The sequence below is a fragment of the Passer montanus genome, unplaced genomic scaffold (genome assembly GCF_014805655.1).
Source record: "Passer montanus isolate IOZ18808 unplaced genomic scaffold, ASM1480565v1 scaffold180, whole genome shotgun sequence".
NCBI lineage: Eukaryota > Metazoa > Chordata > Aves > Passeriformes > Passeridae > Passer > Passer montanus.
In genome coordinates, this window is record NW_024365382.1 from 299629 (window position 1) to 317437 (window position 17809).

A 17809-nucleotide genomic window follows, 5' to 3' on the forward strand; every position below is an offset into this window, starting at 1 on the left:
GCTTAAGTATCTTTATTATGCATCCATCCATCAACAGGTATTCACAGGGGGAGCTTGTGTATGCATTTAGGCAACTGTCTGACTGCTGTCACAGCTCTTGCACAGCGAGCTCCTGGCTCCAAAGCTAGACTGCACCTGGGCACATCTACATTTTCCCCAGGACAACTACAATGACTTTGACACAGCTGGCAGAGCTTGTGGTGTCACACTCACCCTGGGCGGGACAGTCTGCAGGGCTGTGATGTAGTTCTCCAGAGCAATGCGTCGGCGGTCATTCAGCATGGCTTCCACTCGTGCCATGTGAGTCTCCACAAGCTGCTGCCTTTCATTTGCTGCTTCTTGTTCCAGTGATTCCACTTTCTCCTGGAAATGCTGAAAAAACCATCAATCACAACAGAAACAGAGAAGACATCAGCATAGACGGGAAAAAAAGAGTAGAAAATAACATGAAATCTCCATAAAGTAGATTATTAAATTACTTCACACCCAGCACCCCTTGTATCTTAACTGGGGCTCCAGATGGTAAGGTTGTGGTTGCATTGTCCTTTACCTGGATGACAGCTTTCTTGTCGGCCTTTGGCAAGCTCTTTGCTTGGCGTTCTGCCTCTTCCCACTCTCTCATGACCTATGAATAAAATAAGGAGTGTGACTTTGCTATTTTCCTCCCTTGTCCCACGGCTTAGCAGCAGCCAAGCACTGCAGCTACAGGAGTCATATTTTTACATTTCTCTCCTCCTTTTGTCTCTAAAAAAAAAGGCTGTTACAACATTTTATTTTTTATGAAGTTAGGATCCTGTTATTAAATTTAAAAAAGAAGTACTTGTGTGTCTGAACACTGTGCCAAGCTCTCACAACTCTGCTGTGAAGGAACACATTAACCAGCAAGGGAAGGGGAGATCTCCATGGGTAAACACATGAACCCTTTTTCATTTCAGACAGAAAGAAAACAGATTCCACTCTTTTTGTCCAAGGGTGTAAATTTCACACCTTGAACTTATTCCAATTGAACCATGCCACCTTTTTTGGCACCACAAAAGCTTTTAATTTATTCAGACTGCATCACTGGCCAGAGTAGGACAGATCAAAAATTACATACAATTTGTGCTAGTCCAGCTATTTGTCCAGAAACAAGGGTTGTAGAAACACTTCCAAGAACTGAATATGTATCTCAAGTACAACACTGTCAGAAAAATAATGTAGGAGATCTTTCAGTGTCATTTCTTTCTTTTCAATGTGAGAAGCCTCCTCTTCCAATAACACAGAGCAGTAGTATTTCAATAGTCAGGGAGTGGGTTAACTTGTCCATGAGACCTGAAACCTTTCTGTCTTCTGTAGGCATCACTCATTTCACACTTAGACAGCAATCTCCTCAGATAATACATTTTATATAGGAACAATTGCTCCCACTGAATGAAGTGCATACAAATAGGTGACTATTTATGTGCAGCATTAGCACGATAAGAAACCTATAAGCAATTACTCACAATGTGCATTTCCTTTCCTTCCCTTCTCAATAAAACACACACTTTCACAACATTTAATAAAAATTGTCAGGATAATTTTTTAAAAAGCTCAGAGTCCACACGGACAACTGAAATTTTACCAAGACCAATACCAAAGGCATGAGAAGTAAGACCTGCTGTGTCTCATGTTTGCAAGTTGAGCCTCTAGCACTCCCTCCTGTCTGAGGCTTCCCAGTTTTTCCACACACCACACCAGACATTGCTAATCAGGCTCTTTGATGAGCGGACTGGAAAGTGCTGGTGGTGCCTAAGGGTACCTGGCTGAGCCTGTGCCTTTAAAAAAAACCAAAAAACAACCTACAGAAACCTGGGCTCAAAGGAGCCCTTAAAATGTAATACCTCATAGTTGTATACAGGGTTGTAGGATTACCCAGCAGGCTGAAACCTGCACTCCAGAACAATTTAATGTATGGGATTTTGTTGCCAACTTTCAATCTTCCTTTTCACCCCAAACCCTACAGTGTATCTCAAGACAGCAGTACATCAGTTATGGTAAAAACAAATCAACTCATTGTCAGCAGAATCATTTATCTCTACGAGATTCTGGGCTCAATAACAGCCTAAAAGAATGGAGACTTATCTTTTGGGAAGCTAATGGGGTGCTGTAAACTTTAAATTCTTTTGTGGAATTTGAGAAATTGTTTTGCCTGCTTTTTGGCTTCACCAGGGGCATGGTTAGGCAGCAGTTCAAAGCAGAGACCTGAAAATAAATAGTCAGAATCACAGTCTTTATCTCACCCCACTCTTTTACTAAAAACTAAGCTGAAATTTAAGTCCCAAGAAATGTACTCCAACCAATGTAACTGTCAGCCTAAAACTGCCTCTTCCGTTTACATTATCTTCTCATCAGACAATGTCCATTGATGTTTAAATTGAAGCCAAGCTTTAAGGCAGCAGGAAAACAAAATTTACAAGGAGTTGTGGCAAGGAACTAATGACAGAGAACATGATAGGCAGTGCACTGAAGTTATAGGTCACCTCCCACCTGCTACTACTGCAATACTCTGGCACAGGAGATTTCACTGATTCTCTGACAAAACAGAACTAGATGACAATAACTGACACCACAATTTAGAGCATAGTGATGTGTTCTGGAAAAAAACATATTAATTCTCAGAGTGCTGCTGTGTATTCAGTGTGCATTACGCATTCAGCTTTTAATTGTGCTTAGGCCATATGACTGTGGGGGCTGAGAAAATAATTCATGCACACAGACAGCATCTTTCCAGAGACCTGACATGTCACTGATGGCAGGATGTGTCAGAGACTGAAATTTTATGGTTTTGTCTATTATAGAAAAAGTACACAACAAAGGCTGCACAGAAGACCATCCAAGCCCACCCTGAATGGGCCTCCTGACTGAAACCCTGAACTGTGAGTTAAACCTCCTAAGAACAGTGGCACTATAAGAAAAGTGACACTATTATTCAAAGCATCTGGAAGATCATCTACTGCAGGGCCCAGCCAAGCATCTTCAGGGGTGGAAGCTATAGCCCCAGGCTTATCTGCTACCAGGCTGGAGGTTGGCTTAGTGAGAATGTTCAGACAGACAAAAGGGTGTCTATCTTTGTCAAGAGCTTTTTTCCACACTTAAGTCTTGACCTTTTTTCTGGTAATATCATTAAACTTCTCCAAAGAGTCCTGACTAAAAACTGAGGGGGTTAATCCTATTAACTGGACAGTTTTAAGGAAGGAAACAGGCTTCCCACACACTGTAGTAGAGATGATGGAATCTAAGGAATACATGAACTGGTATTATTTAACATCTTTATTGAAGACATGGACAGCAGGAACGAGAGCAGTCTCAGTTAGGTGATGCCAAAGTCAGTCTTGTGATTGATACTCTGCAGGGCAGGGATGTCACTCAGAGGGACCTGGACAGGCTTGAGAGGCAGGCCTGGGAAAACCACAGGTTCAAGTTCAACAGGGCCATGTGTGGGCTCCTGCACTGGGGCTGCGGCAATCCCAAAATCAGTATAGGCTGGGCAATGAATGGACTGAGAGAAGCCACAGGAAAAGAACGTGAGTGTCCTGGTGGATGAAAAACCAAATATGAGCTAGCCATGTGTGGTCAGAGCCCAGGAAGCCCAGTGTATCCTGCATCCAAAACACCATGGACAGCAGGTTGAGGAAGGCATTCTGTCCCTCTGCTCTGCTCTAGTGAGTCCCCACCTGCAGTGCTGCATCCAGCTCTGGGGCCAAAAACAAAATGCACATCAACCTGCTTGAGTGGGTCTAGAAGAGGACCATAAAGATGATAAAGGATTGGAGCACCTCCTCTGTGAGCCAGGGTGAGAGATTTGGGGCTCTTGAGTCTGGAGAAGACTTCAAAGAGACCTTATAGCAGCCCTCCATTGTTTAAAGGGGGCCTTCATGAAGGCAGGAGAGGGGACTTTTCAAATCATGTAGGGATAAGGAGGAATGGTTTTAAACTGAAAGAAAGTAGGTTTAGATTCAATATTAGAACGAAATTATTTATTCTAAGGGTGGTGAGGCCCTGGCACAGGTTGACCAGAGAAGTTGTGGATGTCCCATCCCTGAAAATGTTCAAAGCCAGGCTAGATGGGATTTTAAGCAATCTGATGTATTGGAAGGTGCCCCTGCCCATGGCAGGGGGATGAAAGTAAATGATCTTTAAGATCCCTCCCACTCAAAACTTTCTGTCATTCTACAGCGTCACTGAGACTAAAAATCAGCTTAAGATGTATCCAGGATGTTAGAACAACTGGCATGCAATGACCAAAAAAAAAAAAAAGAATCTTGAACGAACACCAGACCTGTTCAGGCTGGTTGAGAACTGCAGTATTTTTAGATGTTTGCTTTGGAAATAAACTTCCAAGAAGCAAAACTATTCTAGGACACAAGGTGTCATTAAGTTCCTATCATAAGTATTCTACATGCTCCAATTCCAAAAATATTGTAGACAGCCAAAGGAAGAGCAAATTTAAGACATGAGGACGTCACAGGATGTCTTAGGAGAAAAATGTATAAATATACTTCTCCCTTGAGTAAGGTTTGGTATCTGGTTCATCAGGCTATTTAGCAGCAACTAATTAAGTAAGGAAGCTGTACAGCCATTAGCAAACTGAAAAGAGAAAAAGGGGAATTGTACCAAAACAAGAAACAAGAACCATGACACCTTGCAATCAGTTAACATAACCTCTCCCTGTTATCTTTTGGAGAACAGCAAACATTTACAGTTTACACACACATCAATGATTGGCTACCCCTGTTTGCACAGGAATGCAGTTTTCCTGCTATTGAGGCTGCATTATTCATTCTTGGGAAAAGCTTGAATTTTGTATTAATGTAATTCTCTGTACAGTACTTCCTGTAAAACAGGAATGTTTATAAGCCTTGTTGCTTAAGGTGTGGTGCAGAAACTTCCATGATCTGTAGTCTAAAGAGACGGATACTTTAGAGCACAGGAGATTGAAAGGGTCTGAACCAGAGATGCATCAAGTTATCACAGAGAAAAAATTCCCTACTAGAAGTCTTTAATGAGCTGTGAACTATGATGTGACATAACCACTGACAGAATCTTGGTCTCTGCTTGTGTCAACATCTTTATACAAGAGAAAAGAAACACAAGTAGTCAGAATTTCATGGTAAATTAGGGGGAATCTCAGAAAAAGGATATGCAGAATACTTACATTTTCCCTGATGACATGTTTTAAAATATTTCACTTCAAGTTTAGTGATAAACTTCCCTACTCCTTAGATGATTACATTTTTCATGTCAACTACAATGCATCTGGTTTTTTCCTTAGTTGACTGTTGCAAAATAAGGTGTGCACCAAACCCAATACTATTTTAAAACTAGACTTTTAATTAAATGAAATAAATTATCTGTTTTGTGAACAAACCAATCTAGTTCAGATTATTACATTTATCAGGATTAAAGAACTACTTGATAATTTTTTTCTTTTTATTAGAAGAAAAATTGGCATTTCTGCTGCTTTCTAAGCCTCCACTTTTCAGTTCTGAAAGAACTGGACTTTGAATTTTAAAAAAAAGTTTGGTGCAGCTGGAAGACTTAGCTAGTGACTCTCATTTGTTACCTTTTCTTTTTACGGAGAAAATAATTGACAGCACAGGAGTGACAACAAAGTTAACTTAATCAGCATTATTTTTAACATAACAAGTAAGAGTTCCACATTAATTTCCAGATACATATATGTTTTAATTTTATATTAAGAACATACCTGATTTTAAATAAATATAAAAGCTATTTTAAAATAAATTGCCAGAAGAGGAATCCAGTGGTATTGGACATATATGTTTATGTAAGGAAAGACAGAATGATGAACTAGCTGGCTTTTCTACTAGCATCTACTATCTTTTAAACATTTGACAAGTTAACATGGAGAGGCTAGTTCAATACTGTACAAATCATAACTTAAGTTTCTAAAAATTACCTTTCCCTTCTAGATCTTCCCTGAAGATCTTTCTGATCTTTAAAGCTCTGCAGGGAGGTCTGTGTACTTCACAACTCATGTTCTTTAAGTTGTGATTTCATAAGCAGCTTAGGCAACTTAATCATTAATTTTTTTTAATGTACCTATCATGCTGCTTTTTACCAGGGCTGACTTAGGTTGCTGAACTGGCCAGAGCTGGTCATTTGACTTGTTTTTGGAGGACTGACATTGCAGGAGGGGGTAGCTGAACAGCCTCACCCCATATGCACAGTGCTGACAGGAAGAATAGCTAGAAATGTGCTAATGAGGGCACCAGCTCCAGCTCTCAGTCAAACCTCTGAATCACACCTTCAGCTGACAGGGTCCTCCAGATGCTCACGTTAAAACAGAAAATACACAGTTCACCCAAACACTGCCCCTAATTATGCAGCTTAACCTCTGCATACTGGGATTTTGGAGAAAAACATGGAACCACAGTGAGAATCTAAAGATTATGCCAAGGAAATCTGCACTGACTATCCTTTGCTTTCAAGAAACCCACCTCAACAGCATTTTTTACAAAAAGGTTGCTTCAAGGGGAAGGAATGATGAGGTGGTGACTGTATTATTCACCACCCTCTGCATGCCTAGCCAAGGCAGGGACTCTCCTCTGCTAGGGAGGGTATGTGCCTTTTTTTATTCTGCAGATTCCCTGTCCATTAAATTTGCTCTATTTTCTCTGTTTAAAGCGGAGACAGACTGTGCTTCACCACTTCCCAGCCAGATGAGGAACACCTATCTTCCTATCTATGACATGGCATATTCTCAGGATGTGGCTTGGATGAGTACTTCAGGTAAGATGCACTGCCCAATTTATTAGAGAAGTGCCAGGCACAGCTACGGTACCAATAGGCATGGATGCACAATAGGAGCTTAATTTCATTTTCATTCATAACATTTTAGCACAGAACTAAAGGCTAGTCATGTATCAGTAACAGACAGACACACTGAAATCCCATCAAGGAAACGAAGTTATAATGAAAAAATACAGTAAATTAGCTGCACGGGTATATGAAGTGCATCTGAATTGTATTACATTAATTTTTTGTGATTTTTCATTCTCAAAATATATGCTTTCCTTTAAACCTCTTATATTTTTATTTGTTGCTATAAAGCAGACCATTTTTATTTGCACTGCTATTATAAACCCTGTTTCTGAGAGAGTGGGTAACTCATCTCTCACTGGATTAAAAGCTGGGTACAGTTTCAGGCTACACAAATCTCTTTGGCTGAAGGGAAAGAAAAGGGTTGGATCAGTTTGGATTTTTAGTTCAAAAGCACCAGTTTTTCCTCTTTGACTTTAGATGCATATCATGTTACCTTGAGGCTCAAAACCATTAGATGAACATATGTGACCTTACACTACCGCCAGGGCACAACACAGAAAACGCTCAACATAAACCATCTTCCCTAAGCTGCTCCAAGGGAAGGAGAATTAATACAGAGGCCAAGTTCTGTACTTTGAAACATGAATAACCTCATAACACAAACATTTTCCCACAAAGATGAGAAACATTTTTTTACTTTTTTTTTTCTTTTAACCCTTCTAGTAACTGTAGTGACTTATGATCGCAGCGGTAACACAACCATAAACGTGTCAGACAGCTGAATTCTTAGCCAAGAGTCAGAAAGGCAGTAAATGACATGTTTACAGCACTGCAAACTGGCAGGGCACCTGGATGAAGCCTTGGGAAATAAGAAGGATCACTTATTACCTGACAGACAAATTCACATACTTAGGAATAAAGAAATCTCCCCTTACCTGAGACATTCTTTCACGATGCTTAGCTTCAAGCCTCTCCTTGGCCTTCTGGAAATGGGCATGTTCATTCTCATCTCCAGGTGTCTCCAAGTATTTGTCAACAGCATCAGGAGTGCTAGCAGCTGTGGTAGGGACTGACGTAAAATATGAAGGTGGAGAGAGGGAGGGGAGGGAGAAGAAAAGAATAATTTCTACTTTAGTATGGGAAAAATGTAGATGGATTAATAAAGAAGCATCTGTTCTAATTTCCACTGGAATACAGCCATCTATTTAGCCTCAGAGGAAGACACAGAAACAGGGTTTAGATGAACATGTTACACACAGCAAGTACATAAAAATACATGAGGATTTCTTCCCCCTCTCTTACCCCATTTTATAAACCAGCAGAAGCTCTGCAGAGTGAACAAAACAATATTCTTGAAACAGGTTAGAAAGTGCTGCCAAAAGAAAAAGTCCAGGTATGAAAAAAAGCCTGGCAATGAATAAAATCCATTAGCCAGCAAAATGCCCTTTGCAAAGTTACATGCTTTGTACATAAGTTTATTTTTAAAAGGTAAATTGTTACATATAAATATGAATGCAAATCCCTTTTAAAGCACTTATGGACCTCACAGGACCTAATGAAATACCTCAAATCCTTCCCTTAGCAACCATTTGGCTTCACAGATAGTTACTTCATTTAGTAATAACTTTAGTTTAAAAAAACCCTCACAAAGGCTGGAAATAATCAGTGAGTTTGCACTAATAGCCAGCCTTCCTGTTGGATAACTAGTGGAAAGGTCTGGTAGTGGAAAGGTCTGCATTTAGGGTAATTCAAGCAAAGTGAGCAATAGTCCCCTCACTATGCAGTGATATCCAACCCCTACCTTACAAAGACTGATTCTGTTTTCCTTTATGTTAGAATTTAAGTAATTGGTATGGCATCAAACAACAGCCAGCTTGAAAGAGTTCAGTGAAATTCCTCAGAGACTCCTTGGAGAGGAAAAAAATCCACCCAACTAAACATATCATACTCTTATTATTCCCAATCCATTATTTTAACTAAAGGTGCTACTTGCCATCTAAACTAGGTTTAAGTTGAATTTTCTCCTATAAAAAACCTCCTCAGTAAGAACTTCAAGATACATTTCCTACCCATGCACAGCTAGAACTGGACAATCAAACCTTCCATGAATGCCTTTCTTTTCACCAACCCTGAAATATACAATTTTGCCTTGCTGATATCTATTCAACATTCATCCATTAATGGCTCAGATCACGCCTCTCCAAGTTCTTTGATGCACTTCTTGACTGGGAGGGGGTCCCCAAAGCAAAACCTCCTCAAGCATCTTTGTGATACTCTACTGCAAGGTCATTCTCTTTCAACTTATCTTAAGTTTAAACATTTATGAGAGGAAAAAAAAACATTAAATTCTTCACGTGTGGTTCAAACGAGAACAAATACAAGACAAAAGTATTTTCCTGAACATGACTTCTGCTGAGGTTGTAAGCAAGAATCATCAAGTTCCACAGAGTAAAAAGAACCAAAACAAAAAATGCTGTTATCAGACCTAGCAAAACAAGTTACAGCAAACACTGCCCACAGAGATACCTTATATTAATTAAATTATTCATGTTTGAAATTAGTAGTAGTCTAACTTTTGGATATGAAAACATTTGCATTATTTCCTTTTTGAATCCTAAACTTCACCCACTTACTTATTAAAAGGTCTAGCACAACATGTGTGGTTCAAAGGTGAAATCAAAGTGAAAATTTATAAAGGTGAAGAAACTGTGGAAACAGAAATGAGTCACTTGCATCCACTAAAGGTTGTAGTCAAAATTAACAATTTACGATATTGGGACTCACAGTTCTTTAATGCCTTAGACACTAGAAGTTGATATGCAACCTTGGTTGCCAAAACATTTCACTTCCTGCAAACTAGGGAGATGTCAACATCCCAAACAAACAAACAATGGATAAAGGAAATTACTGACAACAGGAGTATCATCTTGTAAGCTGCTGCTGTAAAAGGCGCAGATCTTTATTTGCAATACACCTCTGAAGAAAAATTAAAGTGGATGGTATCTGCCCCTTAAAAATCACTGGGAGATTCAGCAAGTTTGGAAGTTCACAGTATTTAGTCTAGAGAATAAATACTATTTTTACCTAAATTCACACAAAAACCTGTGATACTGTTCTAAAATGATCAAAAATAAAACCACATGTGTCAACATTTGAACTTTCTACTAAGTTTCAGGGTTTATGCAAGGAAGGAGGGAACTGACAACATTGAACCCTGTTGGTTCCCTCTGTTGTGAGCCACAGAAATTCAGTGCTGTCATAAAATTAAAAATACCCATTTATAAAAGATAATTTTAATGATACGTCAAAATTTTCAAAAACTGACTGTGCCACCAGAGTTCAACTCACTCTCACTTTGAATGAGAAACAAGTGAAAACACAGTGAATTCCACTGACATCAGGCTCTGATGGCTGCTGGAGCCGCTGGGAGAGCTGTCTGAGAAATGAAGTATATTTAAGAAAATGTATTTTCCCAGCTTTTAAGTTCCCAAGTTAAGAATTAAACATGAATGTAATATCAAGATCGCACTCATTTAAAAAAACATACTTCCTGTAACATTAAGAATGTTTAAAATGCAACAATTAACAGACAAGCAAAAAAATTTGTACAATAGATTACTTTTCAGTATAAGACAGAAATCTCTCCTTTGGTAACGGCAATATATTAGCTTATTCTTGTCAATATATACTCATTCTAAGGCCATTAAATCCAAATTAAACATCTGACAGATTCTATGACTTCAAAGAAGCCATTATGGACAGCCACACAGTAGAAGTTTGAATCATTATATTGAACAGAAACCACAGACAGTACTGAACCTTCTTATTAAGAACCAGTAGAGACTGAGCAGGTAATCTGACAGGCTGAAGGAACTGGGAACATCAGCCTCAAAGCCTTCTACTTCTAAGGCATTTATGTATCAATTTCCATGGAGGTGAATGATAAATGAAAAAAAAATGACACCAGTAGCTCCTACCCTACAGATAAATAATTTCTGTCAGACCTCAGAGCACCAGTCAAATCCACTCAACATGGAGGGTGTTTAGGGCTTTGCACGACAGGACTGACCCACCTTTCCAGATCAAGGCAAAGAGACTTAGCAAGAAAGCAGAATAAAACATGCTCTTTTCAACTATTTTTTTTTTAAGAGAAAGTGTTCAGGATATTAGTATTGAGACCTCACTCTAACCTCCTGCACAGATCTCCCCCTTCATTACATCTTGTGTCTTGTTGCAGGAGCTGATCACAGTTCATGAAGTATCCTCCTCACTCCCATCATGGCAGATTTCTCCACGTCCCTTCCCTGGAGCTTTGCCATGAACAGCTCTAGAAGATGCTAAGATAAAGTCCTGCTGGAGCACCAGTTCAGCAATCCTGGCTCCAGGACTGCTCTTGCTTCTGCTCCAATAAAATACAGGTCAGCTCCTCGGCTCCATGGCACACACAGTACCCCTTGCTATGGCTCTCCATTTGTTTGTGTGCATTTTTAACCCTTCTACTTACTGAAAATGCTGCTGAAAAGGCCAGGTTTGGAAAACCTTTTACTAAAAGGAGCCCTGAGATGCTGTTTGTGTTCTGCTCCTCCATGTCCTGCGAGCAGACAGGGCAGTGAGACATGTACTCACTCTTTAACGTCTCAGATGTAAATGTCAGCTGACGCTCTCCCAGGAGGACGTGCTTGCAAAGCAGACTGGGAGGAGCGTGTACAAGAGGCTCTCAAAACAGAACCCATCTGATAAAACTAGCACCTAATTGATCAGCTTTAGTGCTGTATGGTGGAGAAAGCCACCACTCTCAAACAGTGCAAACACCATTTTTTCAGCAAAAACAACCATTACAACATATGGTTGAGTTAAAGTAAGTGGGAGGTGATTCACATCCATGTGCACCACAGCCCTCAGGGAAACATAAAAAAAATCAAGTATCATTTCTCCTGCATTTTCACCACAGCCCTTAGGGAAACATTAAAAAATCACATACCGTTTCTCCCCTTTTCATTGCAAACACACAAAGAATTCAACCAAACTAAAACCAAACAAATCTGGCAATACGCATTCTAATACGCATTTTAATTCTAATACTTTTTAGCTTTGAAAAAAAAAATTGGTCAGAAATACAGGAGAGTACACTGTTAAACATATGAGCTATTTTTAAACTTACCTGACGCTTCCCTAAAGTTAGTGTTTTCTCCTTCACATGCGTTGTATGTGCACACAGACACACGAACATCAGTATATTTTGACAGAGAGTAGAGAGAAGATGGGAGCAAAGGCCTCACCCGAGGAGGTGTTAAAACCTACAGTGCCGAGAAGTCCCCCACCACCATGCCAGGTTAGCAAGAGGCCAAGGAGGAGCGAGTGGTGAGCAGAGGCGTGGACAGACCGCGGCTGGGGTTAGTGTGAGCCCAGGCCCGCTCCCCGCCAGGCGGGCGCCCTGGAGGGCACTTACTGATGCTGCCACAGACCGCCATGCAGTATTCCTCCGAGTCAAAGTTGTTCCGGTTCCCGCCACAGCCGCCGTAAAAGAAGGGCGCGCACTTTCCTTCAGCCATGTCAAAGTACCAGCGGGAGATCATCGCGCGGCACGGCCCGGTCTCGGCTTGCTCAGAGCACACCTCTATTCACGGGAGACCCGGAGGAACCAAGTTTAGCATGGAAATGGTATCGGCTTGGTTTCTTAATTAGGTGTCTCTCTGTGTCCACACACTCAGGGGGGGAAAGGACATGCACCACGATGGTGCCTTGGAAGGAGAATAACCAAGGTGGTGTTTTGAGGAATAGAAAACCCTTCCCCAGAGATAATGGAGGTAAATTTTGAACTGACACAGACTGCTGTCACAAAGTCTCCTTAGCCTACCTATATCTTATGTTTCTAGCAACTTTATCTGCACGCATTAAGAGGTGCTGCCCTGAATTCCTGCCACAAAGTCTCCTTAGACTACCTATGTTTCTAGCAACTTTATCTGCACGCATTAAGAGGTGCTGCCCTGAAACAAACATGGAATTTCATCTGCTTCCAGGCCACAGGGGAAAAACCACCAACTGACTGGGGGTTTTGCTGACAGACCTGGGTGGATTCCTGCCCAAGCTGCTTATTTGGCACCTGAAAGGAAACATCCGAATGTAGGAGACACATTTTGTCTTGTTCGTTTTTATCTCTATATACCCACTCTGACCAAATTATACAAAAGAAAACAAATAAACAAACAAACAACTGTTAATACATTATAGCGGAAAACAAATTCACTTCAGACACCTATTTAAATGCAGCCAATGATGAAGAAACTCCCTTTTGCAAGCCACCCAGCACAGGGTTTTTAATTCACAGTTCGAGGGCTCACATACATAAAATTACTGCTGTAACTTGAACCACGCATGGGAGGAAATCTCACCCCCAGTGAATACACCTACAGGAAAAAAATTAAAATAATTTGTGCTTGTGTTCACTGTGAGCTGCTACAGTCTCTGCCTATATTCTGCAACACAAGGAAATCTGAGGGAAGAACCAAACCACAGAGGGGTAAAACCACCAACGGACTGGGGGTTCTGCTGATAGACCTGGCTGCTTACTTGGCACCTGAAAGAAAACATCTGAATGTAGGAGACACATTTTGTTGTGTTCTTTTTTATCTCTATATACCCACCCTGACCAAATTATACAAAAGAAAACAAATAAACAAACAAACAACTGTTAATACATTATAGCGGAAAACAAATTCACTTCAGACACCTATTTAAATGCAGCCAATGATGAAGAAACTCCCTTTTGCAAGCCACCCAGCACAGGGTTTTTAATTCACAGTTCGAGGGCTCACATACATAAAATTACTGCTGTAACTTGAACCACGCATGGGAGGAAATCTCACCCCCAGTGAATACACCTACAGGAAAAAAATTAAAATAATTTGTGCTTGTGTTCACTGTGAGCTGCTACAGTCTCTGCCTATATTCTGCAACACAAGGAAATCTGAGGGAAGAACCAAACCACACAAATTAAAGGAAGACAAAGCAAATTCTGTCAGCAATTTGGAGTTCAGCCAATTACACATGTAAACATATTTTAGCAATAATGTTCCAAACAGACAAAAACAGTTTTATCTTTCAATGTGCTGCACAAGTAATTTCAAATACACATAATATTAAACCAATAAACCCCTCATTTACTTTCATCCCACATACTACCTGGCAAGCAAACTGCTACATGCAACTAGAGGCTTTTAAATTCTCTGCATAAATTTGAATTTTTTGGAAATCACATTCCTAAGGGTTGAAAGGTAAGAAAAAATATCACTGCGCTAGCACTGAAAATCCCCTGCATGTTCATCACCTCTCAAAATATTGGCTGCAAAGAATCCTACTTTTCAGTGTCTGTCCAGATCCATCAATTCACTATCCTCAGAAGCACCACTGCTTATAAATAGGTTTTTATTGTCCAATTGTCACTGGCAATACAACCTTACATGCATTTAACTTATTCACGTATTCTAACCATAAATAATGTCAAGAATCAATTTCAGGAAGCATACATTTAGTATGAGAGAAACAGACCCAAGATTATGCAACCATCAAGGATGTTCTAAAAATCCTGCTCTTCTGTATGAAAAATTAGGGGGAAAAGAATACTGAGTTTTTACTTTGAAGGAAAAAACCAAAATAAGTATCATTAATTGCACAGCACATGAACTACAATTAATTGTATATCACCATATGATTAATTATAGATAATTTTTAGTATACAAGTAGTTGTCCTGATTTATTTTAAAACCAAATCCAGCCACACCACCCAATTATACAGTCAAATCTTGACAAAAAGCTATCTTTGAACAGTCTTGGAAAAGCCATCACATGTAAACTAAAAATTAATAGCGACTTCTGATATAAAACAGACATGTATAATCAAAATAATTTTTACTGACAGGAAATGTAATTTCTGAAAATACAAATCTCTCAACAATTCAGCCTTTCTAATTTAATGCTGACTGTGGGCTAGCCTGTAGCCACACAGTAAGCCCCTTCTAGGTTTCCATTCAAAATATTTGTTTTGCTATACAGACTGATTTATTTTGCACTGTTTTCAGGTTGGAAACTGTTTACAGATTTAGTCTGAAATTTCCTATAGGTACCTCTCCCACAGAAATAGCAACAGAGATTTGAATGTGCAAAAGCAAAGGTAATTGTCCATCAGACTGGACACTGGAATTGTCTCATTGGTGAACTAAGTCATTTATAGTCATGAAGATGCACTTGAATAAGTGTTTAGTAAACCACAGAGTAATATATTAAAAAGAGCAAGCCAGAAGCTCTGAAGCCCACTGTTGTGGCCGTCTACAGGCCCCCTGCCTGACCTGTCACCTCCTATCAGGGGAGGGACACCCTTCCCTCCAGCCTGCACTGCCAACCCTACTGCCCTTGGTCAGACCTACATGGTACTTAGGTCACCACAGAGAGAAATGTTCTATTGTCTTCCAGTGTTTATGATCCAAATGGAGAATAAACAAGAGAGGGGGAAGTACTCTGGTTTGCTGTTTCATGACTGCTCTTTTTGAGGGAAGTGTGGTGCCACTTCAGTCTAGGAAACGTGTCACTGCTGTCATTCATCCCTTTCCCAATGCTACCGTGCCTGTCTGCCATTTTCTGTAGAGAGCTCAGAGTAGTTTTCCTTCACCCCTGCTTTGGAGCAAAGGTACATTTTTAAACCAGCTTCTGTTACTGGGCATTGGTGCTGTCACTCCTGTTTGTGGGCCGGATAGTCCTCCTGCACCTCTCTATATCCCCATCCATCACTTGTCCTTACACGGAAAAGCCACTGCATTTGGTTCTCAGCTGCAACACCTCAGCTGAGAAGACACGGAAATGAAGGGCTGAGATGAGAAATTTAACAGGTTTTCTTGGGCTATTAATCCAAACACCACTTCCTCTTCCTTCTGCTGCTGCCAAGTATAGCAATTAATGTCTACAGGGGGTGAACTACGCTATTTTAGCAGATATTAGGAGCAGGCAGGCAGCATGCACTGCTGTAGTGGGTGGGTTAAGCTAAATGATTCATCAAAAAATTAAAAGCTGTGTTTGTTTCATATTTTAATTCTGTCGCTGAAAACTGAGGCAAAGATGAGTTACTTTTTGCCAACATGCAATTCAGTTTTATTTGATACCACAAATAATTTGTATGCAGTACAGCATCAACAATGAGCTTTGCTTTGTTTAAGGAACTTACTCTTCCTGTTACACACAGGTGGAGGTATTATAAAAGAAAGGCCTTATAAAACCAGGCCTTGCACTGCCCTTACCACTGCATTTGGTTCTCAGCTGCAACACCTCAGCTGAGAAGACACGGAAATGAAGGGCTGAGATGAGAAATTTAACAGGTTTTCTTGGGCTATTAATCCAAACACCACTTCCTCTTCCTTCTGCTGCTGCCAAGTATAGCAATTAATGTCTACAGGGGGTGAACTACGCTATTTTAGCAGATATTAGGAGCAGGCAGGCAGCATGCACTGCTGTAGTGGGTGGGTTAAGCTAAATGATTCATCAAAAAATTAAAAACTGTGTTTGTTTCATATTTTAATTCTGTCGCTGAAAACTGAGGCAAAGATGAGTTACTTTTTGCCAACATGCAATTCAGTTTTATTTGATACCACAAATAATTTGTATGCAGTACAGCATCAACAATGAGCTTTGCTTTGTTTAAGGAACTTACTCTTCCTGTTACACACAGGTGGAGGTATTATAAAAGAAAGGCCTTATAAAACCAGGCCTTGCACTGCTGAATTACCAGCTGGCCTTCTTCCAAGTGCAGCTAGCTAAGTTCCCATGTGAAGAAATCTTAAGAATAAGAATCCCTTCACATAAAAACCTATTATTGTAGAAAAAAAAAATTGCACCTGCAATAAACAAGAAATCTGTCCCATGAGAATCAGATAAGAAGATATGTAAACAATCCAAAATTAGGGAGATTTGATGTTGTTAGTTAGAATGTCAGTTACTAACCAATGAATTGAGTAGCAAGAAAACTACTAGCCATTTGGAGTAAAACACGATGTCTGTGAAAACTGTATAAAAATGAGTTATGTGAATAAAGAACAGGCTTTTCTTCATAGAGCAACTGAGTCTCGTCTGCTTACTAATGCAACGCTTCCCCCTCCAAAGACAAACTTTTGCCTTTAGCTTCAGAAATTGGATACAATTAAAGAGGACAAGCATTTGCGACAACCCAGGTTCATGAACAGTTGCTTTGAGACACTTCAGAGTTTTCAAACCATTCTACTCCAACAGTCAAATTTCTCTCACCCTGTGTCCTAAATCACAGGTGCCAATATCTCCGTTCTCCAAAACCTTAGACATGACAAATTACTTTTGAGATAATCAGGAAAATGTAAGTCAACTTTCCCCACTGCAAGCTTCTTGTACTTATTCCAACATGTCATGGCAAACCCAGTTATTTCTAACCAAGCAAGCAGCACTCCCTGAAGGACAGTGCTATGGCAAAGCTTGTTGATTTACTTTTAAATTAAGTATTGAATACTGAAAACTAACCAGTTACATTAAGCATTGGCACAGACCTTATTATTTTTTCTTTGAAAAGCACACACTTCAGCACCCTAGGAAATACAGTCTTTAAGTATGTGGACATTGATGTATACTGACATTATACAAAGTACTTCCATAAGCATTCATTTACCAAAATGCTGTAAGTAGAGCTCATTAGAATTTATGTGCAAACATTTTGGATATTTTTGATGATCACTTTTTACAGAGGGAAATATAAAATATGGTTCTGAATGTCAGTTTAAATTTTTCATTACCATTTATTTTTCCTGCTACTTGAAGAAAAATAATTTCAAATCAGTGAAATTATAATTTCTTTATGTCTAAATCTCAACTCCATGCTTTTTATGCCCCTTTTTTTTCCCCCTAACAACATGTTCAATTGAGAAATTGGAAATAAAACATAAACTTCTAACAGGGAGAATAATTAAAGCTACATTTACATATTTCTATTACT

At 39.7% G+C, this 17809-nt stretch overlaps 1 protein-coding gene across 3 annotated transcripts in view; it reads right to left on the reverse strand.

Annotated features, from left to right (window-relative positions):
- Window positions 1-17809, reverse strand: part of LOC120500562 (amyloid beta precursor protein) — a 186696-nt gene that overhangs the window by 59765 nt on the left and 109122 nt on the right. For 2 of the 3 annotated variants that reach the window (XM_039705626.1, XM_039705625.1), the window contains exons 7-10: window positions 12257-12424; window positions 7743-7876; window positions 551-625; window positions 214-372 (exon numbers count right to left, since the gene is read on the reverse strand). In XM_039705626.1, coding sequence (XP_039561560.1) covers window positions 214-372; window positions 551-625; window positions 7743-7876; window positions 12257-12424 — 536 coding nt within the window. The remainder of the gene's footprint in view (window positions 1-213; window positions 373-550; window positions 626-7742; window positions 7877-12256; window positions 12425-17809) is intronic. The other variant, XM_039705627.1, reaches the window with a different exon arrangement.